Source organism: Calypte anna, chromosome Z, assembly GCF_003957555.1.
Source record: "Calypte anna isolate BGI_N300 chromosome Z, bCalAnn1_v1.p, whole genome shotgun sequence".
Lineage (NCBI taxonomy): Eukaryota > Metazoa > Chordata > Aves > Apodiformes > Trochilidae > Calypte > Calypte anna.
In genome coordinates this window covers 72,563,557-72,589,382 of record NC_044274.1, presented here as the reverse complement: position 1 = coordinate 72,589,382, position 25,826 = coordinate 72,563,557, and the positions used below count along the sequence as shown (strand labels likewise).

At 36.1% G+C, this 25,826-nt stretch overlaps 1 protein-coding gene across 1 annotated transcript in view; it reads left to right on the top strand.

Annotated features, from left to right (window-relative positions):
* LOC115599929 (uncharacterized protein KIAA0825-like) overlaps positions 1–25,826 on the top strand; it is a 156,944-nt gene that overhangs the window by 35,266 nt on the left and 95,852 nt on the right. The window contains exons 9-10 of the mRNA XM_030467633.1: positions 1,453–1,605; positions 6,464–6,558. Of these exons, the coding sequence (XP_030323493.1) occupies positions 1,453–1,605; positions 6,464–6,558 (248 nt within the window). The remainder of the gene's footprint in view (positions 1–1,452; positions 1,606–6,463; positions 6,559–25,826) is intronic.

The following is a 25,826-nucleotide window of genomic DNA, read 5'->3' as shown; positions in this document are numbered from 1 at the left end:
AATGAATTGGGAGGAAAAAAAAAGCAAAAACTGACGCTTTTGTAGGCTAGGGAAATATAGGTAAGAGGATGAATTTTGCTGTTGTCTTCAAGAAAAAAACAATTATTTTTTTCTTAAACACAGTTAGATTAATTTGTTGTTGTCTTAACCATGATAACTGGCTGACACCAACAGACACAATCCTACTGTTTCTCTTGCCCTTGTGCTTTCCCAGTCCTAGGCCCCCCATTTATATAGCAGGAGAAATAATTATGTGGATTGTTTAGTTGACTGAAAGTTGGTTTTTTTGTTTTTTATTTCTTCCTGGCTGATTTCACAACATGTGCTGGTGCCAACACAAGGGAGAAACACCTACAGTCCATGTGGGTGGGGAGGGAACTTGTGCCTTTCAGGCCAGACCACAGTTGGATCAGTTAAAACAAAGATGAAATTATTTCTTTAAAACAACCTGCTGAGGAGCACAGGGTGTGTTGGCAGGTTGTTCCCTCACCTGCATCTGAAAATCTTTGTCATCTCAGTAGTACTGAAAAGTAAGAGGAGCATTTGCATCCACCCATCTTAATGAAGACTCACCTTGAGTACTTGCTCAGTTATGGCAATCCTGTCATTAAGGACTTCGTTTTAATAACAATAAACTGTTTAATCACACCAGTTCTTCCAGCAAATAGGTCTGTAAGTGTTTCATTATCTAGCTCTTCATGAAATGGTTCTATTTAATCAAAGGACTTTATTGGCATGCAGTGATGATTTATTTACATAGTAGTTTAGAAGTGAAAACAGAAAAGATTGTGGCCAAAATAATCATGTGTCTGTTACAGCATAACTTCAAAAATTGCCATTTAAATAATTAATTACTTCTAGCCATTGAATGCCTAAACAATTAAAAATAGCTTTGAGGAGTGGGAGAATATTTACTTCCTGTGTTTAAAAAGCCATTTTCAACATGTTCATCTAACAAATAATTTATAGTTATATAGCAACTATTTAACTCAGGCCAAAAATAGCTTTAAATATTCATGTATACTTTGACTATTACTATATATAATAACCATCATGCACTGGAACTGCTCATAGAAAACATTTGTTTTTCACTTCCAGTAACATATATATTAAATGAGGACTCATACAAATAATTTGATGACAATTTCAAGACAGTTGCTTACATTACCCTCATATGTTTCCATGGGATGGCTGTTCATGGAGCCATCCCATAATGGATGGGATTTAATTTATTTAAATTTATTGATTTATTTTTAATTTATTTCGGTTATATAATGGTGTTACTCTTAAAAAGATTTCTCTCTGGTAAGAGATTATGTGTTCTTTAATATTAGGAACTTTTATCAAGCACACTGTAAACTTATGCTTGAAGAGCAACTTTAACTTAGAGGACGAGGTGGGATATACTGGTTTTTGTTTGGTTGGTTTTATTTTATTTTTTTCTTCTAAAAGGAGTATTTGAAAGAGCAGCTGTCTTGTGAGAATTCCTCTGAAGATGATACCTCAAGTCAATCCCTGCCTATGAGGCTGAAGGGCAGAGAAGAGCAGCCTGGCTTCAACCCTTTCCAGGTCTACAGAAAATCCTGTGCAAAGGTGTTCAATCAGGTTTGTAAAAATCTTAAACCTTGGTTGCAGTGTAATTTCTACTCGTCAGTCTCACCATGATCATAATAATGGCAGAGACTGGAATTACGAAACCTGAATTAATTGCATGGGTTCACATTTGATGAAGTGCAAAGGAATATTATCACTCAGGAATCTAATGAGGGCACCCCCTACAATAGCATGGTGTTCGAAAAACCATTATTGTCCTTTTCTTTAATAAGAATTATTGCTTGTAAGAGCAATTTGCATTTACTTAGATTTTCTCTGTTAGTTCAGTGTAGTGAAGGAAGGGCCATTAGCAGCAGTGACATTTATTACATCTGTGTAATGGTGCAGAGGGCTGGTCTTAGCTCTTTGAAAAATCATGGCAAAACTCCAGGTGCACATTTAGAATCTTTCTGACAACTCTTTCAGAGAAATATTGAGCAGTGAGGTAGAGGATGCTTTGGAAATATAGAGATTTAACAGAACAGTAGGAATAAGCAGGGGGAAAAAGCACCACAAAATGAAAGGGTCAGTTTTTCTGCTATTCATTCAGCCGTGTTAGTGATATAAAGGATTATAATTTACTTATGGAAACTAGTTTCTTGATACTCTAAGAGTTAGAGAAAATAAGCCTAGTTGCTTAACTCTTTGTTGGAGAACCTCATGACCATTGCACAAAATTATATGTAATTTTTCATATCACTTAGATATTTTAAAAAAAAAAAAAACAGTGTTTCTCTCATCTTCCTAATCCATCATCTACAGTTCTTATTCTACCCCTCAATTTCCAGTATTTAAAAATAGGTGTTATTTCAGTGGTATGAAATTCACTTTACAGACTTGTGGTAGAAGACATCCTTTTTCAGTACAACTCTGCTTTTAAACAGTGTATTCTCCTTTCATAGTTTTGAGCATTTTCGACCATTTCACCAGTGTATTGCTGTAAAATACATCTAGTTTGGTTTTTTAGGATTGGTTGCTCATTGTTTAGGGTTTTTTTCCCCTGCTTGTACAACAAATGCTTAATCATTGTCCTATTGCTAAAAAAATTAGCATAGTTAAAAAATTAATATTCTGAACAACAAAAAAAAAAAGATTCATACCAATTTTGTGAGGCTGCTCACTCCAGAAGAACATGCTTTAAAAGTATCTTTCCTTTTTTCTTCCACTAGCACCTTTATGTATCTTTTAAATTGACAGAATTTAAGGGTCTGCAGAATCAGTCCAATTTGAGATGCAGAAAATACTTTACCATGCCTCAATTCTCTGTTCATTAATAGTCTGGTTGGATAAGACCTTCAGGTAGTGACAACTCAGGGCAGAATTCTCCTGCTACATGATAGGTTTTCAGTGCTCTATTAATCAACAGACAAGGGAGAGTCCATATCATATTGCTCTGATTTTTGCAAACTTTTGGCACGAAGTCTACTACCAGAAAATGGAAAGGTATCTTAAAATTAAAAGTAATAAAAAAAGAGCAGACCATGGACCCTAAAGTACCATGTGTGAACCCACTTTTTTGACAATGACAGACTTATATCCTCACCTCAGTAATATTTTTAATTATTTAGTCCCCTCTACCATAAAATTGCACATTTATTTAGTGCAATTCTTGTTGGTCAGTATAGTTCATAGAATCATAGAATCATAGAATTGGCTGGGTTGGAAGGGACCTCAGAGATCATCAAGTCCAACCCTTGAACCACCGTTGCGGTTGCTAGACCATGGCACTGAGTGCCACATCCAGTCTCTTTTTAAATATCTCCAGACACGGAGAATCCACTACTTCCCTGGGCAGCCCATTCCAATGCTTGATCACTCTTTCCGTAAAGAAATTCTTTCTAATATCTAACCTAAACTTCCCCTGGCACAACTTGAGACCCTGCCCTCTTGTCTTGTTGAAAGTCGTTTGGTAAAAGAGCCCAACCCCCCCCTGGCTCCAACCTCCTTTCAGGGAGTTGGAGAGAGTGATGAGGTCTCCCCTGAGCCTCCTCTTCTCCAGGCTGAACAACCCCAGTTCTCTCAGCCTCTCCTCATAGGGTCTGTGCTCGAGTCCCTTCACCAGCCTGGTTGCCCTCCTTTGGACCTGCTCCAGAACCTCGATATCCTTCCTGAACTGGGGGGCCCAGAACTGGACACAGTACTCAAGGTGTGGCCTCACGAGGGAATTCAGTGTCTGGTTTCCTGTGAAAATTTACCAGTCCCTGTAGAAGATGCCAGAGCACTTGGCAAGGAACATTTATTCTTCTTCAAAGGATCTGTTTCTTCTTATATTCATTTCTCAATGGTTGGCAACTGCTATGGGCCTTAGGGGTTTATCATACATTATTAATTTCTTGATTTAAAAAAAAAAATCTATTGGAACTAGATGTGGTTTTAATATATTCACTAATGTTTTATCCTTTTAGAAATTCCAAGTACCAACAAGCTACAAGTTTCACAACATGTTTTGTCAAGGAGTTAATTATGTATTGCTTTTACAGCTTTTCTCTCAGAAGACCCAATATTGCTTGTGAGTCCAGAGAGCTGGTTCAGGTCTAAAGAGGGAATGTATGTGTTACACTACACTAGAATCATAATATATAATAATATAATCTATAACAATATAGGAGAACATTTGCAGAGTCTCTTAGCTTCCTCAGTGGAAGATTTCTTAATATAACTTATTTCAGCAGCTTTCTGGAAGTTGATTTGTAATAAAGTTTCCATTTATGTTTTGTTGATATAAAAATAATTATGTATATATATATGTAATATATATATATATTTATACACATAAAAAGTGGCTGACTTTTGTCTTCTGAAGTTTTTCTAAATGGTCCCTATTTTTTCAAATTTAGCAAGATGCTTAATCATAATTCTATAATTAAATATAATTTATATCAATATAGGAGAACATTTACACTGCAGGGTCTCTTAGCTTCCTCAGTGGAAGATTTCTTATTTCAGCAGCTTTCTGGAAGTTGATTTGTAATAAAGTTTCCATTTATTTTTTGTTGATATAAAAATAATTATGCGTACATATATGTAAAATATATATATACATATATAATATATAAAAAGCGACTGACTTTTCTCTTCTGAAGTTTTTCTGAATTGTCCCTATTTTATCAAATTTAGCCAGATGCTTAATCATAACTCCTATGAATTCCACTACCCCTGAAACAAAGACCACTGAGCTGCTGTTTTTAAGATCAACTCTAGCATCCTTATTCTTGACATGTCAATTTCCTACCTTCCACCCTCTAGTTCAGTAGCTGATTCTAGGAAGTGTGTCATTTATGTTAACAATTCAGCCACTTCATTCTTACATTCCTGTAAAACTCTTGAATAATCACCATCTGGTCCTAGGAACTTGTTGCTCTTGATTTTATCAATTTGTCCTGACACCTCAATCTCTGCCAGTGCTGCTGCTTCTCTGTTGTCTAATAAGATGAAGTCTAGGCTCAGCAACTCAACAGTATCAATGAAGTAAAATACTACAAGGAAATTATTTTCTTTTCCTGCAGAGACTTTCTTCAAACTAATCCTTTATTTTTTCACAGAATGGATCAGTCTGGTGAACTGAATTTTATCTGGTACACTTATAAATATTTGTTTTTTGGGGTTTTTTGTGACTATTGCTACTGGGTGTGTTTAGCTTTTTTTTTTTTCCCCTCCTGATTTTACAAGTAGTTATTTATTCATTTTTAATTCAATGTCAAGTATAGAACAGTTGCTTGTTTTGTCCCCTGTCTCTACTCCCACTGGCCTCTCAGTTGTCTCTTTTTCCTTATTTACTTTTTTTTCAAGTGTTCTCTGCCACTTCTTTATGCACATTCCACTTTCATACTATATTATTCTTCCTTTAGTTACCCTTGTCTCTCCTTCTTACTCTGTATTCACCTTTATTTTTCTGCATTACTTTTGAGTGCATGCCTACGATGAGGGTTAGGGAGAAAATTAGATTAAGAGGGAAGGGAATAAAATAAAGATGGAAAGGGAGGTATTGCACTGATTCTGCTCTCCCAGAAGAGTCAAGTGAATGCAAGATGTACTTTACTCTCCTTATTCAGGATTATTTCTGTTGTTTTGACTTGCTTAATCTTTTTGTTTCTTTAAAACAAACCCAAAACCATTCAGTGCTACTTCAATGTTAGAACAATAATTTTCAAAGTATTTCCTCACAAGTATATTGGATTGAAGTCACTACTTGAGGATTATTGACAATTAATTTTATGCAACAGGGCTTCCTGTGTTGTTAACACAAGAATGCTGTGTCTGGACTTCTGTCTGCCCACCATTATTTTAGATTGGTTTTATTTATTAAGCAAGCAATATGGAGTTATATTTGTTCATACTGTCTAGGCTTACTGCTGTTTATAATAACCATCTGGTGGCTGGGGTGCCTTACTAAATTATAGACAACTAAACCATCACTCTAATTACAATACAGGTTTTCGTATATATATTGTATATATATCTTGAATTCCAGCTCTACCAGGTTTTTCATGACAAACTTTTTGCTGACAGCAGAAAATTTTAAATGCTGTTACATATCAGGATGCCAATTATTTTGCTTTTCAAACAAAGAGTCAACCTCTAAGACAGAGTGATTGGGCAGAATGCCATAAACAGTTGGAAGAATAACGGTTCAAAAAATTGATTTATCTTTTTATAAATAATGGCTCCATCCCCAAATGAATTTATAAATTAATTGCTATCTTATTGGGGTAAAAACCTTCTTCTGTGGACATGATTGATATCATCTGTCTAAGTCCTTGTTCTAGACCCCCCTCCTTCTTGGTTAGTAAATCACAGCTGGAGCTTTAATTTACTGATCATATTAACACTGATTAATAACTAACAATAGCTTCTTGCCATGTATCAACAGTCAACCATTACTGAATGGAACTGGGATTGGTCAAACTTGCTGCCAAGTTATTTGGGACAGAACAAGATGACCTTCAGGGTGCTGCTGGCACACAGGTAATGGGATTTTGGCAAGTAATTGCTCTTCCCTGTTGTCTGTTTTTTACTTTATAACAGTCAACACACAAAGATTTAACCAGTGAAATTTATAAAATAAGTTATATATTTATTTAAGATATGCAGTTTTAGAATGATATATTTACTATCTAGTGCATTTGATTGACACAGATGGTTTTTAAGACCTACTTTGAGAAGCCTGATATTTCCTTTCTGTCTCAGATCTGAATATATTTTGCCATTTATTGAAAATAAATTAGTAATTTTTTCCAATCTATAGTGCTCAGGGAGACTTCATCTGTAGAGCAGAAAACGTAGAGGGTGTTTACTCAAGTTGTAATGACTCTTCATTTCAGATGGGGCATGACAAGTGGAGCTACAAATAGTGTTTCCTTTGCACTTTTTAACTGATGGAGCTTGTTTAAAAGTGTTGAAATATTAAAATAAGTAAATCTTAGCTACTTAATTGATAAGCAGTTATATTTTAAGCAGAGTTGATTGTTGTTATATTCAGAAAATTGTAGGTGGAAAATGGATGTTTTTCCCAAACATGTCATTTACACCCTGTGGAAACTGGAAAAGTTATATTCTGCAAACTAAGAATTTTAATATTCCCTTCTGATTCTGAATCCTCCTGCTGATATTTAATATGGTCATATCATTCATCTTTTAGACTGAACTGTTTCTCTATTTAGAAATGAGTGACAATTTCAAAAGTGTGTGAATATACATGTCAAAAATGTTGTCATGTTTTTATGCCATTTTCTCAATTTATCTCTAGCAGTTGGTCTTAAGCATTTAATTCTTACTTCACTTCTTATATAAAATATTTGTACAATCTATTTCTAGTGGTTCTTTTTTTTTTAATTTGCTGTGATTCATTCTTTACCTATCCAAATAGCTGTTTTTTTGAAAATTAAATGCAATTGCACCAAAAATGATGCTGGTAAAAATGTACCATTAAGTTCTCTTCTTGATGTCCTCTCTTACCCACCACATGACAGGGTATGGAACTTCATGGGCTTTTTGATCTGGATCAGAAGTGTTATTTTGATTTTAAATGGCAGAGACAATTCAGTCCTAATTTTTCTGATTTGATAATTCTCCCAGTGATTGCTAAGACTTGTCCCTGCATTAAAAATAAAGTAGTTTGGCCTTTGGAAAGATTCTAATAGAAAGTTTTAGTTTCAAGCTGATTCTTGAACTTCCCTTCAATGCCAATGTCATCAATATGAGCTGAAGGGAGTGTTGAGGATTGCTGTGACTTGCAGAGGGAACGTTTCTGGTAGAGACTTCATGTCCTGTGTTATCTTGAAACACTTTTATTTTTTCTTTTCATCTCTTTATAGAGTTCAGAAAGAACTCGTGTATATGCCTTCCCTGTCCTTCTCTGTATTTCATGCCTTTGTAGTATCATCTATTGTTGCATCTTTTCTTATTACTATTATTTAATAAGTGCCCCAATTGTTGTCATCCTTCCTCATCTGAAATGTCTCCATTCATTGCCCTTCTACATGGAAATCCTCACCTAGAAAGCCATTAATGATTAGCTCATGGATTTATTATTTAAACCACTCTACTTTACAGACCATTTAAACCCCTTGTGATCATTAAGTAGAACTGCTAATTCAGTATCTGTCGTAGCAACCAGCAACTCCAGCACAGCTTGTCTTTACCTGACTTAATTTTTATCATAGCTGGAATAAATCTACTCAAGAGACCCTCATGCCTCCTCAAGAAAGCTCTGCAGTAACTCAAGTGAGCCCCATCTTCAGGTGATTTTTTCATCCTTCTTCCTCCAGCTGCATAAATCTCAGCTTTACTTGAGCTGAGGAGTTAAGGTTCAAGAAGAATGGGTCCATGGTCATTTTTACCTCCTGTTTATGATGGACTCATTCTGTTTCCAGTGTGCTCCTTCCACATCTGAGTTAAGGAAAATTAAGGACCAGTACTTGAAAAGAGTCAGAACTGTCAATTTATAACGTGGGCTGGCATAATACTGTAATTACTCCTTTCTGTAACACATGCCAGAGCTTTCACTTATCACTTTCTTCTGTACAGGCAAAAATGTTTTTACCTGCTCACAGTGATATTGGGGCCTATTTCCTTTTTGATATATTTAAAGAGAAATACTATCTGTTGCATGCAAAGTAAAATAAGTATACCCTGCTCTCTCTTTGGTGGAAAAAACCTAAAAATGCTTAGGGGACTCATTTACAAGGGAAATGCTCCCCTAACCTAGTTAATGACTGAGTTACATGGGAGGGGGTTATGGGAGCCTTGTCCCAGAGCCAGCAAGTGGTGGGCAAATTAATTGGTTGGTGGTTAGGGGAAAGTAAAAGGCTTCTAGGGCTGGTTAAAAAGGGAATGAATTGTTGTGGACTTCTCATCGTTGGCTCCACGTAAGCATGTGAATCTAAATGACACATTGCTGTGATTCTCAACATGAAAGTGTTCAGGTAATTTTTCAAATTGAAGTTGTGGGTGGCTATGGTTATTATTTTATTTATAGGTTATTAAATGTGGAATGCTATCAGGAAAAGCCTATTAAAGCTGAGCATTAAGCAGTCACATAGAGAACTTGACGTTCATCTCTATTTACAGTTTATACCTTTAGAAACTGTAAAGAAGTTTTGCTTACAGAAGGGATATATACATGGATTCCTTTCCTTTCTAGCTTTACTTTTGACTCTTTGTATTTTTTATTAATTTTTCTTGAGCTGCAAGAAAAAAAACATTTTTCAGTTCTACAAGAAGTAATATCTTTTAATAATAAGATCAACAGTCAGCTAATGTACAATACTTGATTAAGCCTAGTTTTAAAAAATGTCCTGTATATTTACACTGATACATGCTGTGCTGCTTTTTTGAATCTTGGAACACACTTCTCTATCCTCAGATGTTTCCCTACCAAGTGGGAGTTTCTTACCTCTAATGCACACATAAAACAACAAGACCATGTACTTTTAGTTTTTGCTTAGTTCACTTGTATTTCAACTTTTAATTATTATCCTGCTTATAGAAGATAAAAAGAATTGTCTGGATAAATTAGTATGTTGAACTGTTTCTGCAGTTGATTTTATTCAGCCATCATATCAATTTTTTTTTTTTTTTTTTTGACTGACTGGCCACTATCTCTGTGTGTAAGATCACATTTGAAAATAGTTTAGTGACTGCAGTGACCTGACCTCAGCCAGCAGCTAAGTGTCCACTTGGCTGGTCACTCACCCCACAGACAATGAGATAAGAGGGAGAACTGGAGGAGCAAAGGTGAGAAAACAGATTCAGATGAAGACAGCTTATTAAGTGAAATAGAACAATCCATGGAAGCAAAGCAAAGGAATTAATTCAGTGTTTCCACTGCCAGAGAGATATCCACTCCCTTGCTGGAAAACAGGGCTCCAGCACATCTAGTGGTTATTTGGCAAGGCAGTTGTAACCCCAAATATCCCTCCTTCCTCCTCCTGTCCCCAGCTTTCATTGCTCAACACAACATTTATATGGCATGGAATATCCCATTGGTCATTTTGGGGCAGCTGTCCCAGCTGTGCCACCTCCTGTTCTCTTGCAGAGCCCCAGCTCACCTGCTGGTGAGGCAGAGTGGGGAAAAAAGTAAAGTAGCCAAAAAGCTACTGCTGTGTTGTCAAGGTTGAGGCACAAATGCAAGGCATGGTAACATACATTACCCTTATTTTTTATGTACTTGCCTTAATATTGATGTGCCAGTTAAATATTTCTGATAATTTACTTTCAGAGAAATATCTCAGCTACTTGTCCATAGAATGCCACACTGGATTGAGTAGGAAGGGACATTAAAGATCATTAAGTCACCCCAACCCCCCTGCCATGGTCAGGGACCCCTCCCACAGCCCAGGGTGCTCCAAGCCCCATCCAAGGTGTCCATGAAAGCTTCCAGGGATGAGGCAACCATAATTAATGCTCCTTGACTTAATCAGCAAGGAATCATGGAAGGGTTTGGGTTGGAGGGGACCTTAAAGCTCATCCAGTCCCAGCTGGACAATCCAGGGACCCCTCCCCAAGCCCAGGATGCTCCAAGCCCCATCCAACCTTCAGCACTGCCAGGGATGGGGCAGCCACAGCTTCTGGGGGCAACCTGGGGCTCAGCACCCTCACCCCAAAGGATTTCTTCCTGATATCCAATCTAAATATCCCCTCTTTCAGTTTGAAGTCATCAAACCCCTCATTCTATCACCCCATGCCCTTGTATCCATCTAACCCTAACCCAATCCACATCCCAGACTGGGATTTTGCTGGAGTTTGAGGTTTCACCTTCCTGTTGAAGTGCTTTCAGGTGCATCAAGTGCTTTTGCTATAGAAAATAAGCACATCCCATTCACTCCAATTATGAGAAAGAACTCAGACAATTCTTCATCACATGAACCTCTTCCCCAGTATTGTGGCAATTTCCTTTTCTCAAGAGGAGAGGATGAGATTCCTTCATCTGTTCTTCAGAGAAGTGTCATAGAGCACTGTTACCAGGGCAGGGTTAGGGTATTTATTCAAGTGGATAAGAATTGCCATGAAAAATGTCTTGGCTGGAAATTAGGAGATGATCTCCAACAGATAAAATGTAGATCAGGAAGAGTTTTCCAGAAAGGAGTTGCACAGTGATATGGGTTTAATTCCAGTAATGTCTGTCTTCAATAAATATTCACAACTGAGCAACCTCTCAAAGCAGAGTAGAAAACTTGGAATTGTTTATATACTGGCTTTAGGGAATATATAGCAAATTAATAAGTTTGTTTGCTGCTAAAACTGGGTTTAAAAAGTAGGTGTTTTTAGTAACATTTGCTACAAAATGTGCACAAACTCTCACAGTTTTCATATTCCAGAATTTTTCTAACACAGTCCAGACTGCTCTCAGTCTGACAAACTACTGGGCTGTCTGCAAATGAAACTGCTTTTTAGGAAAATAAAGAGTATAACACTTTCTGCTTTAGGGTGAAGATGCCCTGGGACCTGATGTGTCTTTTTTGAAACCCTTTTGACTGCATTGGGTGAGGACTGTCTGTTTCCCTTTTGCAGATGGATTGGTTAATACAGTAGAGGCACTTTTTACCCATAGTAGAGCTAGGTGAAGAAATTGTATGTTTTGCCATTGATTGGGCTTAATTAAAACCAAAATTAATTTTAAGAATCTTGCTTAGGATTTTGAATGATTGCAGGGCAAAATCTGCATAGCTCTTGTATATTCTAGTGGATACACAGACACCATCTGTTGAGAATGGTAGCCATATGGTGAACGATTTATAGAAAATGTTTATATTCATTGTGTTGTTGATTATCTAGATATCCAGAAAAATGCTCTTTTAAAATCTAGTTTATCAACACATGGAAAAATATATTATGTAGTTTTGAAATTAGAAAGAATGTCAGCAAACTACATGTGCTTTGTTTTCTGCAATTTTTTTTTTTTTTAAATGAAACCTTACCAAGGTCCAAGTCTGAGAAACGAGTGAAAATACCCAGAATATGACAAGGTAGGAAGTTCTCTAACAATTTGCTCCCTAGAAGAAACAAATGGTGGAAGAGCAGCTACTGGCATGGTGACAAGACAGAGACTATATCCATATGGCAGAGGGTGACAGTGTTATGTCTGGTGTACTTTTGGATGTGTTAGTCAAGTCCTTCTTCAAAGCTTCAGATGCTTTTCAGATCCCAGCCCTTTTGTCTCCAAATTGCTGGATACTGGGAATCCATGTTGTTGTTACAGCTACAAGTCAGCTATTAATAATGTGTTGGTGAGGAGCTGGGGTTGCTGGTAATACTGCAGCAGTCACCACCTGCTTGGTGAGATTATAATGGATGCCCTTATAATGCAGGTGGAAACAGGATTTATAATATGCATGGGAGACTGTGAGAGGTGGTGTCTCATTGTTCTTGTATCCAAAGAAGCAGGTGAAAGATATTAATTCACTGTTGTACACCCCCTGCTCGATCAGGTTTAGACCCTCCTCACTGTGATTTTTGAGGAAAATCTGATTTTGACCTTTCTGGGTAAGTGAGGACCCTTTTCCCTAAATGGATTGGTCAATAACAAGGTATATGTCACATCCATCAGCAAAAGGATTATCCTCCATCTGCTTATCCTCTTCTGACATGGCTAATGAAACTGTACTCTGACCTTAAAGGATCTGTCAGGAGGAGGCTTAGTTCCCAACCTGGCAGCTGTAAAGCCTTGGTGGCAGAATGCAGCTTGGTCAGGGAGAGGGGAGGCTGCACCCTGCGTCACTGCTTGAATTCCACTCCAGCCACCAAGGTGTACCCCTTCACTGCTTGTTAGCAGTCTCTCTCTCCTGCAATCATGTTGGTGAACTGTATAAATAAAACAACATTCTCCAACAAAAGAGACTAAAAAAAGGAAGAGGCTGCTATATCCCAGTTAACCTTATTTAATGTGAGCTCTTTATTGATGTTTGGAACTCCGTTGTGACGAGTCCTTTGCCTGTTTAGGATATGAAAGCATGTACTCAGAAGCTCTCTTTGAAGTAACAAATATAAAACTGCTTAAAATGGTTTCATTCTAATTTGATGCCATTTCCCTTGCTCAAGCCTGGCCTCTAGGAAAAAAGTAATTAAAAAAAAAAGGTATTTCTGATGCATGTTTTGCATTCAAACATGCGTTAAGCACAGTTTATTGGCTAGAGCACAGTCCTGTGAACTAAACCCCTTTCTTCTGTCTCACTGTGTCTTGGTTTCCCCATTGAGAGTTAGGCAGCATTTTCCCACATTCTTATGTGCTTTGATGTAAAGAATACCAAGTAAATGCAATGTATTAATGTTAACAATGCATATAGGCATTTATTGGATTCACGTTGGTTTTTTTTTTCCTTAAAAAGTATGCACCTCTTCTTCATAAGTATACTGCAACCAAATTATTTTGGAAGCATGACACTTTCACGTTTTGTCACTATCTAATTAACCTGGTGATTGGCATCCTGGCTGACTTCCCTTAAAAACAGATACTTCCTTTCAGCTGTATATAATTTGCTTTCCTCTCAACTCTACCTTGTACCCTGTTGCTCACCAAGGACACTCAAGTGGAGACAGTCATGTTTGTCTTCTTATCTGTTCTCTTCCTCCTCTTTCTGAGTCTTGCTGATCCAAGTTTTCATACTTAACAGATACATAGTGATCACAAGTGTGTACAAAAGCTCTAAATTCATATTAGTGCATGCACTGCACACAGTGGCAAGCCACTCATCCCATCTATAGGCATTTTTGCAACACCTACAAAGCAAGAGGCCACAGGAAGCAAGGCAACAAGCTAAAAGTCTGTTTTACCCACCAGCCCATTGTTCTTCCTTCTGCTTCTTTTAGATAAGGGATTTTCAGCAAAGTGGCTACTAAGGCAGAGTGATTCAATTTCCATACAGGGATGTCAGTTTCTTTGCAAGCTGTAATGAGTTGAGACATGCAAATCCCCTGTAAGGTAGAAGGGGAAGTATTAATATCAAAGTTAAACAGATGGAAAATCTGGTCCTGCAAGTCACCTTTAAGGTTTCATCCACACTGCAAAAATCAGTCTGTAGCAAAGCCAAGGTAGAACCTCTCTCTCCCAACTGGATTCTAAGGTTTTGAGGTGGTAAGATACAAAGCTACCATAAAGTAGCTGTCGATGTGCAAAGTCACAGAGAGGTGGTTGAGCTTTATTAATTGCTGAGCTAATTTGAATTATCTTCCAGTCATCTAAGGAAGTGGTATGCCTGTTATTTCTCCTCTGAAGGAAATGGACAACAACTCTATGTTGTCTCTTGACCTTGAAATATTTGCTGTTGCTTCCACAAAGCACTGGTCATGGCTGTGGCTGTGCTGGTAACAGACCCTCACAGCTGTAACCACACTCTCAGAATTACAGCTTTCCCACAATTTATTGGCTTCCTCACATGGCTTTCTGGGGTGGACTCTGCTCTCTCCTCCTTGGCTCACCCTGATTCAACAGCTAATTGCTCTAAAGGAATAACTGCCCTTGAGATTTTTACAGTCATGGTAAGGTTTGGAAGACACAGCCTCATGTGTGCTCTTAGCAAATGCAGTGATGTGAGTAATCAGCTTAAATTCTGCATGGACACCATGATTTGGGGGTGTCTGATAATCTGGCCCAGAAAACCTGTTTGGTTGTTGTTGGGTTTTTGTTTGGTTGGTTTTGTTTTTTTGTTTTGTTTGGGTTGGGTTGGATTTTTTTTGTTCATTTGTTGGTTTGTGTGTTTTTGGGTTTTTTGTGGTTTTCTTGTTTTTTTCCCCCTTGTAAACTTCTTGCTGGGATCTACCAACAAAATGTAGTCTTGGTGAAGAGTGGAAAGCCAACATGCAACCTGCATGGTGTAGCAAAGAGGGAATTCAGAGTTGTCATTCTAATGGTTGACTCTGGAAAATGTCATTGAAGGAAGCTTTTTCTGTTAGTCTTCAGATTGACAGGTTATGACAAAACTGCATTCATGTTGCTTGAATACATCTTTTGTCTGGTTTTACATGCTTTTTGACTTGTCTAGGAAATGACATATTGAGGTTTTCATTAGCCTTAACCAGGTGTGATTTTCTTTATGGGAGATACCTTGGTAGGACCACAGTGGAAGGCGAATAAACCACTGAAGCTTGGAGAGGCCACGGCCCTTCCTCAGGTGGTGGTGATGAGTTGAAAGACTCATTAATCAACAAGCAAGTAACAGGTGTGATGGCTTTCCTGCAGACTGCCAACAGACTGTGAAAGTCACATCCAACACATAAAACTGTTAAGCTAGACACATCTATAAACATTCTTAAATTTTTGTCTTCCTGATTTAATTGAAAAACGCAACTCTGGCATGTTTTGGAGGTTTCTTTATGTGTTTTTTTGTTGGTTTTTTTTTTTTTTTTAATTGCTTTGTTTTCAGATAAGTACTCTCCAGTTTAGGAAGCAAAAAAAAAAGCAAAAAACCCCAAACGTGATAGTGTTTTCATCTTTTGCTCCTTTGAATACAGTAACACATTCATTTAAATGAATGCAAGGTTTCAATTGCAGTGGTAAGTGTTAATATTATGTATATACTATAGAATATACATATAGTTATATATATAATATATTATAATAAATACATTATAGCATATATATAGTTTTAATATTACAAATTTCTGTACACATGTGCAGAAAAGCTTTAACAGAAACAAATGAATAAAGAGATTTTTTTGTATATTATCAAGAGGTGTTTTCTGTTTTATTTTCTAATTCTTTCCTCTACTACAAAAGGTATCTGTAGCACAGATTCAGCTATGCTGTAGTGCTGAAGTGTAGACAGAAAGTCATAAAATGTTTAAAGTGGAATGATTTAGAAGGTTTTATTATTTAATCAACTTACACTGGATTGTTCCCTTGCACTGATGGGAAAAACCCATAATAAGAAGCCAAAGAATGAAATCTCCATACAATTTGTCCACATCATTCTTCCTTAAACTCTGTGGATCCCCTGGAATAAAGGAAAGTCTAGTCAGAGGTCTTACACCTCCCCATTAATTTTTTCCCCCAGATTATCCTTAAATTGATATACTCCCAGTAGATAAAAATTAATTTTACACTCTCAAAGAGCAATGAATATGAATTTTCTTGGATTTTTCTATTTGCTAATTCCTCGGTCTCCCTAATTTTCATCTTTTTCGAACTATGGATGACCAAGATAATAAAAGTTGCTCTTTAAAATTTGAAGCAGATGAGAACAGTGTCTCACCTTCATCTGTGATGAGGAATTTCTTCATAGAACTAGTGTCATCTTCTGTTTCCCTCTGTCTTAGTTATGAGCTTCCCATCTAGAAATTAATTTTAAATTATGATCTGTATTCTCCACTATTTTTATGCAGAGATTGCCAGTTGCATAGTGATTTTGGTCTCAGTTTAAATAGATTTTGGTCTCAGTGTCCATAAGTGTGGCTCAGCAGCACAGTAATGCAAGGAAGCAGCAGTGCTGCATATATTGATGAAGTAATAAGTTGTTATAATAGTGGTATATCAAAAGTGATCTCTGCTTTGCCTTTACAAGGCCCTGTAAGCAGGTATTTGAATATAACTGTCTCTAAGATATATCTGTAACAGATTTTATCTGATTACTCAGTGCAGTGCCACTGCCTGTTATTGGTGCACTTGCTAAAGCACATACAGCTGTCATGTCGTGTCACCCATTTTAGAAAGAACTGTTGTAATTTCTTTTTAATGGCAGTGTATTTTAAAACACATTTTACTACTGGGATCAGGGACAATTGTGTTTTGTTTCAAGTTTGACCATAGATTATTGCCTACATTTTTTCCCATTAACTTTCTGTTGTTGCTTTAACTCAGTAATTAAACACCCCCGCAAAAAGAACACCCTCTACAATAATACAGAAATGATCCCTTTAATTGTACTAATAAAGGCTGTGACAGCTGAATTTAAATACAACTAAACTCTTCCCACTAAAGTGTTAATGAAATTAACAATAAAAAAGTATAATGATTTCTCTTGGGATAATTACATGGGTAATTTAACAGCACATTTGGATAAAAACTGAAAGCGTTTGTGTGATATATAGTTAAACCTCTGTAAATGGCATATAGAAAATCAAAGGCTTTCTTACTCTCTTTCAAGTACAAAAGAAGTCTTTAAAAATGTTAAGTAGTAGCTCCTTTTAAAAAGTAAATTTATCTTTCATTTCTCTCATATTTTCCACATTATATATCGTTTCATATGGAATGCTGTCAGGTCATGCTGTAGAAATAGCATTTAATGGGCTTACCAGTCTCAAAGTGAATGCGTGGACAAGTGGGAATTCTCTTGCATAGCCCAATGGAAAAATGGTTGTTGGGTGAGAAATTTTTATCCAACATATTCAGAGTTTTAGTGATGGAAAAAAGAACAGTATTTAAATTGTAAATATGTTAGTATGTGACAGTGACCTTACAGGCTTTCTTTCTCAAAAGAAATAAACCACAATTTCAAATGCTTGCTGGATTTCCATTAATATATCAACACAGTTTTACAGATCTTGGGCACCTTGTTGACTCTTTAGGTGCAAGTCATTAGGTGCTGTGATTGCCCCATATACAGAAGCCAACCTGCTCTGGAAGATGTTGCTTAATTCCTTTTTTTTATTTTTTTATTTTTTTATTTTTTTTAAGAGATTCTTCTCCATCATGACACTGCACCACTGAAATAACAATTCACAGAGGGAAAGGTAGTTCTTCAGTAGGCCAGACACAGCTTATTTATTACTTTCATTTAGGCCACAGTCAGCACCTTCAACTCATCTGGAGACCAAAGGGCTCTCATGATCATAGAATCATAGAATTGTCTGGGTTGGAAGGGACCACAGAGCTCATCAAGTCCAACCCTTGATCCACTCCCCCCGTGGTTCCCAGCCCATGGCACTCAGTGCCACATCCAGGCTCTTTGGAAAGATCTCCAGACACGGAGAATCCACTACTTCCCTGGGCAGCCCATTCCAATGCCTGATCACCCTCTCCAGAAAGAAATTCTTTCTAATCTCCAACCTAAACCTCCCCTGGCACAACTTGAGACCCTTTGTGCCCTCTTGTCTTGCTGAGAGTTGCCTGGGAAAAGAGCCCAACCCCGCCCTGGCTCCAACCTCCTTTCAGGGAGTTGTAGAGAGTGATGAGGTCTCCCCTGAGCCTCCTCTTCTCCAGCCTCAACACCCCCAGCTCTCTCAGCCTCTGATAAGCATTTACTCTGCTCATTAAGTGAGCTGATGCTTGCTGCAAGTGTCATTTTCCTAGCTGTTCTATCCCATAAGCACAAGCTGAAATGTGCTCACAAGTTCTCTCCTTACACAACCCCCAAAAGTGGTCTCAAAGAAGGAAGAAGCTCCTTGGTCAGAATAAATCACACACATGGCTCAGGCTAACTAAGGCCAGCCTCATTTTTAAAGATCCAGACCCAACTCAATCTTAGTTGAAGGATGAACCTATCGTTAGCAAAGACAAACGAAAGAGACATGATCGTTTTTCTTTCAAATATAAATAGCTAGTGCCAACAACAAGTATCTCTCTCTCTTCGTGTAACCTACAAAAAAAAAAACCCAAAACTTTCCATGTGTGCCTTGAAGATTAGCAGTAACAGAATGACACTTTATTGGATTCCAAGCCTAAGACCTCTCCAGGAAAAGGAGTAATTACAATTATTTTCAGGTACTGAAAAACAAAGCACACTATCAAAATTGGTTGTATCACACTTAGAGGAGTTCTATTCACTTTTACCAGTATCTGCTGCCAGCCTAAGAGTGTCTCAAGGAGTGAATAAAACTGATAGATGAGCAGCAGTTCTCCAGACACTTGTTTTCTGTGTTTCATAAAGAGAATTTTGACCTCTCTGTATCCAAACTTCAGTCCAAAATTGTCATGATCCATGATATTCAGATATTTTGAAGCTGGGCTCAAGGATCATTCTCTGAGGTCTTTAAACCATGCTTTAGTTTACTCTGCAGTTCTAATTCAGGAGTTGCTTTAATGCTTTTAGAAGTATAAATGTTGTCAGGATGTTGTTTACTGATGCTTAGATCAGTGAGGATTCTTTCCTTTGCAGAAACTATGCTCATTATACCATGATCTGTTAATTCTTCCATTAATTTATTTTAGTTGTTTTTGCAAGTGGTTTTCCAGCCCTATTAAAGAAAAAACCCCAACCCCAAAAAACCTAAACCAAACATTAAGCGTTTTTTCTTTCAAAATAAACCAATCTCATTACTCCTTGTACCTCTAAGATATATTTTGTTCTTAAAATTCCCAAGAACTCATGTGTGTTCCCTCTAGCCTTGATGAATTGCTACATTTTTAGGTTTTCAATTTATGGTCTTCTGTCCTTCAGCCTTTTGATAGTACCTAGTGCATACCATCTACTGAAATGAAAAGTGATGTATTTTTTCCTACTGAAGAGTATAGGATTGCATTATAATAACAGTTCCCATTGCTTAATTCCCAGCTGTTTTAATTTTTTTTTATTTCAACTTTATTTAATTAGATTCTATTAACAACTTTTTATTGGTTTTGCTATGAAACCATTTTTTCTACAAAATAATCCCTAAAAATGTTGGAAGTTTATTCCCAAACTATATATCACTATATGATTTATACAAAAACACCTAAAATCATTCTAACTTGTGTTTTGGTTGACTTTTTCTTGGTCTGATTCTCATGTATATGCTTATTAGTAAGTTTGGATTTGGTATCACAGCTCTCTAAACGTTTACTCTAGAGGTCTGTCCATTAAATGTTGACTAGAATGGTTTTCCATTTGTGTAATTTGTTCCACTTTTCTCTTTGTGTTCATCTTTTCAACATAACCAGTCTATTCTATGTAGTTTATAGGTGAATATTCAGTCTCCCCAAAACATGAACCATTTCATGATGATTGTGTAGTATTTCTTATATTAGGGGAAGGGGTGAGGTGCAGAGTCTCCCTTTTTGTTTTCTGAGCATGCAGAGATGTTTGTTGGGGTTTCTTAATAGTTATTTTATAGTGGGGGTCTTTTTAGTTATTTTTTTTTATTCTGAATTTTACGTTGCTGACTCCACAGCTCCTACCAAACCTAAAAGTATTTTTTTTTCTTTTTATGTTAGCAATCTCATTTGCAGTGATTAGGGGAGAACTCTTTCTTTTCATGGTGGCCCTTCCATGACATTTTCCACTGTGCTTTCTTAACTTCATAAATTTTAGTTTTTCTCATTTTAATCTATCTTTGCTGTCACATGCAGAATTTTCTTACATGGGGATTAATGAGTGTTTAATCTTTTTATTCCATACTGAACATAATCCTGAAACAGCTTAATTCTTATCCTTAATCTAATGAGTCGTCTCTGAATTCAATACAATAACTGGAATTCAACATGTTCAGCTGGATTTCATGTTTGCAGTTCTGGGGCTTGAGAAGGAGACTCCTTGGAATCAGGAGTGTTTCTGCTTTTCTTGCAGTACGTGCTCTGTATCTTGTCCATTTAAGTAGACTGAAAATACAGGATGTAGAATTTTTTATTAGAAGTTGAACAATAGCTTTTATGGGGGCCTACGAGGTATACGGAGTCTTTTTGTTCTGTAAAATAAGACAATTGTGAACCAAACAATTAGAATATCCATTAAATCTAGTCAGCCTCAAGAGCAGTTTCGAGGGGCTTTTTCCTCAATTTGATTCAGCTATGATTTATTACAACTTATTCTTGAATGTCAGTAACACATGCTACCTATCTGTTCACATGAGGACAAATCCATCTCCACAGAAGACACTGCATTGCTAGTTTCAGAACAGCAAGGAATTTAACTGAGTATTTACTAAACAGCAGAAAATCAGTATTTAAGGCAAGTGATGCTCTGTATTTTAAGGAGTATATTCTGAAGTGCTTTATTTTACTCAAAAGCAAATATTCTTCTGACTTCATTTTCTTGTTGCTAAAGAAATCCACTTAGTAATAGACATTTAATCCTTTGGTTGTTGTATCACCCATTGTTTCGGAGTGCTAAGTGCTAGAACAAGTGAAAAATAGAGTTTAAACAACATAGCAGCTTCTCCTGCTGGGCTAAGAATTAGCAAAGTCATGGTTTCACAAAGTTGGTGTCAGATATTCCTGTGATTAATGTAATGGAGAAATTAGAATGAGTTTTTCCTACTGCACTTAAACAGCTCGGGAAGAAAGATGAAGGAAGGAAGATAATTTTTCTGTTGCTTGAGATACTTTTATCATAGTTTATTAAAATGATAAATAATAAGTCTGAAACATGTATAACAAGCTATGGCATAAGTGAATTAATTTTAAAAGAGCTGGAACGTTACAGGGAGCAAGTACCCTGTGAACCCTGAGTGTTTTGTTTTGTTTTCTTTAATGGCATTTTCTCAGCATCCAATAACAAGATGAAAATAAAGCTTTTATATCTTCTGAAGCAGACTTGTCAAGTTCTCAGTGGCATCTTACAATTGTGAAAACTAAAGGTACACTTTAACTCCCCTCTGCTAAGCATCTATATCGAGGTCTTTGCATGCTTATTTTTCTCTATAGTTTTAAATGCGTGGGAGAATTTGATCAGTGTCCTTTTTATATTCAAAATGAGCCAGCTTCTGTCTAAAAAGTGTCTTATTGTCATGATGTCACCGCATCTCAAGATTTGTGACCTTTTGCTCCATATGGGTTCATGGTAGACCTCGTTGTGTTGTGGGGTTTTTGTTGGTTTTTTTTTTTTTTTTGCAGACTCAATTGCTTTTGTCCCCCCGCTAGGGGGTATCAAAGCCTTTTGGACTAAAGTTTTACACAGTGGTAGGTTTGCAGATAAATAAATAAATAGAATAAAAATAATATACTAAAAGTACCCAACAGCATCTGAAAGCACCCAACAAAGAAGCAAACATGAATTTTATGTATGATAAGGACCGCCAGATGTCGCAAAGGCATCATTGATGAAGTGTTTTTTTATCCAAAATGTGGCACTTATATGAGGAATAGCAGTATTGTGTTTGAGAGTTGCAGAGGCCATAACAGGTCAGTGAAATGTCCTTCAAACATTTGATTTTTACATTTGAGAATAGGCCAAGATGAAAAGATAACCACATATCTGACATTGACGTTACCACCATTTAGACAACCGATGCAATTGCCTTAGTCAGTGGGATCAATCAGACCTTTATTACTTTGAGAGCCACAGAAAAGATTTAGTTTTGTTTTTTTCTTATAAAAATGAAGGTTCTGAACACCGTCCGATGGCAAGTTTAAAATTATTATATGTATATATATATATATATTTGTTCTTTTAAGAGTTGAACGCTATAAAAAAACATTAAATGAATAACAAGTACTCTTAAAAGAATTTGAGCTGATTTAAGCAGTATGCATAAATTGGCTGTTTAACAAGTAGAACTTGGAAACAAGTATTTGATGATTGATTTTTTATTGAGACAGAATGAGAGTGATAGCGGATAAAGTGATTTTCCTTATTGAGGCAAAATATAGTGTTTTTCAACATGTCTTCAGTATGAATGGAAGCCCTGTCAAAAAAACTGAGCAACACGTAATATCTTTTAAAAGGTAAATTAACATAAGTATATCACTTAGTTTATGGATCAAATTTTACACTTGTCAGTTTTATTCATAATGTCATAAAGTTTACATTGTAAAGATAGTGTTATTACCTTTGTTATGTCCTGGTAAAGCCTAATATTAAGTGAGTTCATTGTAGAATTTAAGTATTATTCAGCTGAAGAAATGCCAGCGCAGAAAATTAAGTCCAAAATATGTATTCATGTGCAGATCTTAGACAAATCCCTAGTAATTTTAAGTACTTGAAATACATTATTCAACAAGTAACCTGCTGTACGCTCGCGTTTAATGGCCTCTGCCTGAGTATACAGAAGCTGTCAAGATAAAATACGGAACATGCATCATTCTAATTCAATTATGATTACTCTTAAAAAATAAAATAAGTGTGTGTCCATGTTTGCTTGGGCTGCGCGTGGAAACGTGCAATCTTTATTGCTGAGATTGAATTTGTTTTGTGTGATTCTTGCCCTTGCTCGGGTTTATGTGCACACGCAACGTAAACACACAACGTATAAATATATAAATTATGTTTATTCAGACTCTGAAGATGCCCAGAATATTAATTTAATTTGTACTGAATGCTTATATGTATTCTTTACGTACTTTTCTGCTTCCCCACGTTATACTTAAAAAATCAGTGATATAGTTACACGTGCACTTACCTGCGTAATTGTTGCTAAACAACTGAAGCAGGCCCTGGACTTTCCTGACTTCAGGAAAATCCTTGTTGAAAATTGATATGTGGATGCAAGTATGTCTTTATCTCTGATTATGATTTATATGCTATTTGTCTTTTATAATTGTGATGTCAGTGGAGTTCTTAACTTACGAGGCAGTTCCTAAGTTTATAGACGTAGTTGCGTAACATTCCACAGATACCAAATTCTTGACCTTTGAAGTTTTTTCCTGACTGTTGAGGGGTTTTTTTTTTGGTCAGAGGGATCTTAAATGGAGATAGATGTATTTGAGTTTGTGTTTGTGTACTCTGCTTATGAGCTGCATACATATGGAATACTTTGTGTTTTGTTCTAAGACTTTATGTATATTCAACCTTTAATTTAACTAGCAGGTTGTAAGATTTCCATAAAAAATAGATGAGCTTTGAACTCACTGAATGTTATTGGTGTAGCACAATCAATCATTTCTAAAGGTTAATGGTGTTAAAAAGAATGAGAACATATGTCTTACTTTTAATACTGTTATATTAGTAAAATTATTTAGCATAGATAAGGAATTTGTAGCCTATTCTTCGCGTTAAATCACAATTTACAGTTTTTCAATAGCAGATTTTGAATAGTCTTTATTAATGTTGAAGGTGAAAAAGACAAATAAGTGAATATTTAAACTTTTTTACTATGAATAAAATAATTGGTGATACGGTAGCTATGGCATCTTTCTAGAGCTAAGTTGATCTAGAATATATTACAGCTGTTTAATATGTTTTACTTTTCTCCATCCTGTTCTGCTACCTATTAATAAAATATGACTTACAGGGGTATTATTCTAATTGCATCATACATGCAATTCTTCAGTTAAATAAAAAGTCAATACCTGAATGACAGTGATAGGGGGGCAGAGGATTTCAAATGGTAAAAGCCTCCTGTGGTAACAAAGACTGAATCCATCCCTATGTAGCATAGCTTCCTGATCATATCATTAAACCTGATACCAACAAAGAATATTTATTTGTTGCCAAGCTGTTGCTGGATTTATTTCTGGACTTAAATCCCAATTATCAAGAAAATTGCATCCTCTTTTATCTCGGAGAAGGGTGTACTGCATCATAGCATATTTGGTTATTTGGTACTATAATATTGTTACCTTGCTTGAAACACATGGTCCCTCTTGATACACAAGAAAAAAACTGAATCCATTTCAATAAATTAATAGGGATGAGAATCCCAATCCATCGTTCTTTTCAGAGGTTCACATACATTGTAATGAAATGCATTAGGAGTTTTCTTCACTTGAAATCCAAATGAGACCCATTTTGGCTCACACCCTTGACAGTCTCTTTTATAAGCACTGCTGTCTCCTGTTCATGTGTGGGCTTAGTAAAATGCTCCCTTTGTAAGATGCACAGAGACAATATAATGCCATGAAAGACGAAGGTGTCAAAACACAAAGTTAGAGGCAATCTAATCAATGCCTCCTGATTTAGCCTTTGAAGGCTCTCTTCATTAAAACTCTTTAATTGTGAGGCTTATCTTGAGGTAGAGCTGTTACTTAATATTTTTCAGTGTCATTCTTTGGACCGTCATTTGTACCTTTTAAACGTAATTTCAATATTCATTGTTTAGTAAATTGGATGCCTTGTTAGCAATAGTGGTGGTATGAATGACTTGCATTCAAGTGATTGAAGGTAATAATGTATAAATGCTTGGTTTTCTCCCCCTGAAGTTTAATGTGTTTTATTTCTATGTGTGTCATTATAAAATATATGGTTTTCATTATGCGTCTTTTTATTTTTATGGACAGGAATGCGGGGTAGAATATTTTATAATTATGAATAGAAACACTACTGGCTGCATCTTTTTGAACTTTTCAAAAAATTTTCAGGTTGAGTGCAAATGTTAAAGATTCTATGCAAGAAACAAGAAATATGGTCCCAGATGATAGTGTTCCAAATAAATGTGAAAAGGTATGAGATAAAAAGGAGGTGGCATATTAGCCTTTTCTTCGTAAATGATCATAAAGTTGGCAGTGATTGCTAGAAAACAACTTCTTGAAATGAGCTAAAAAAAAAAACTGTGCCTGAAAGCACATGATCTGGAAAATGCTTTTAAAAGAAATACTTCATTTCCACCTGAAAACTGCCAATATAAAACCGAATTAAAGACTAAAGAACAAGACACCTTTTTGGTGAGCCAGATGACTTATTTTGCTTTTTAAAAGTTGTGTGTGTGTATATATATATATATATATATATGTTTATATAGTTTCTTTGTGTGTATGTGTGGTAAATTCTACTGTAGAACCACATACATACATATATATATATATATGTATATATGTATGTCTCTACTGATGCACGATGTTTATGTATGTATATATATGTGTATATATATATGTACATATATATATGTATGTATGTGCTACATCACTAAATGCTTTTTGTATTACAGTATTTGTCACAGTACTATTAAGATGTTGAAAGGTTTTTATTGGAAAACAAACATTGTTTTTTTTTACAATAAAACCTACATCTATT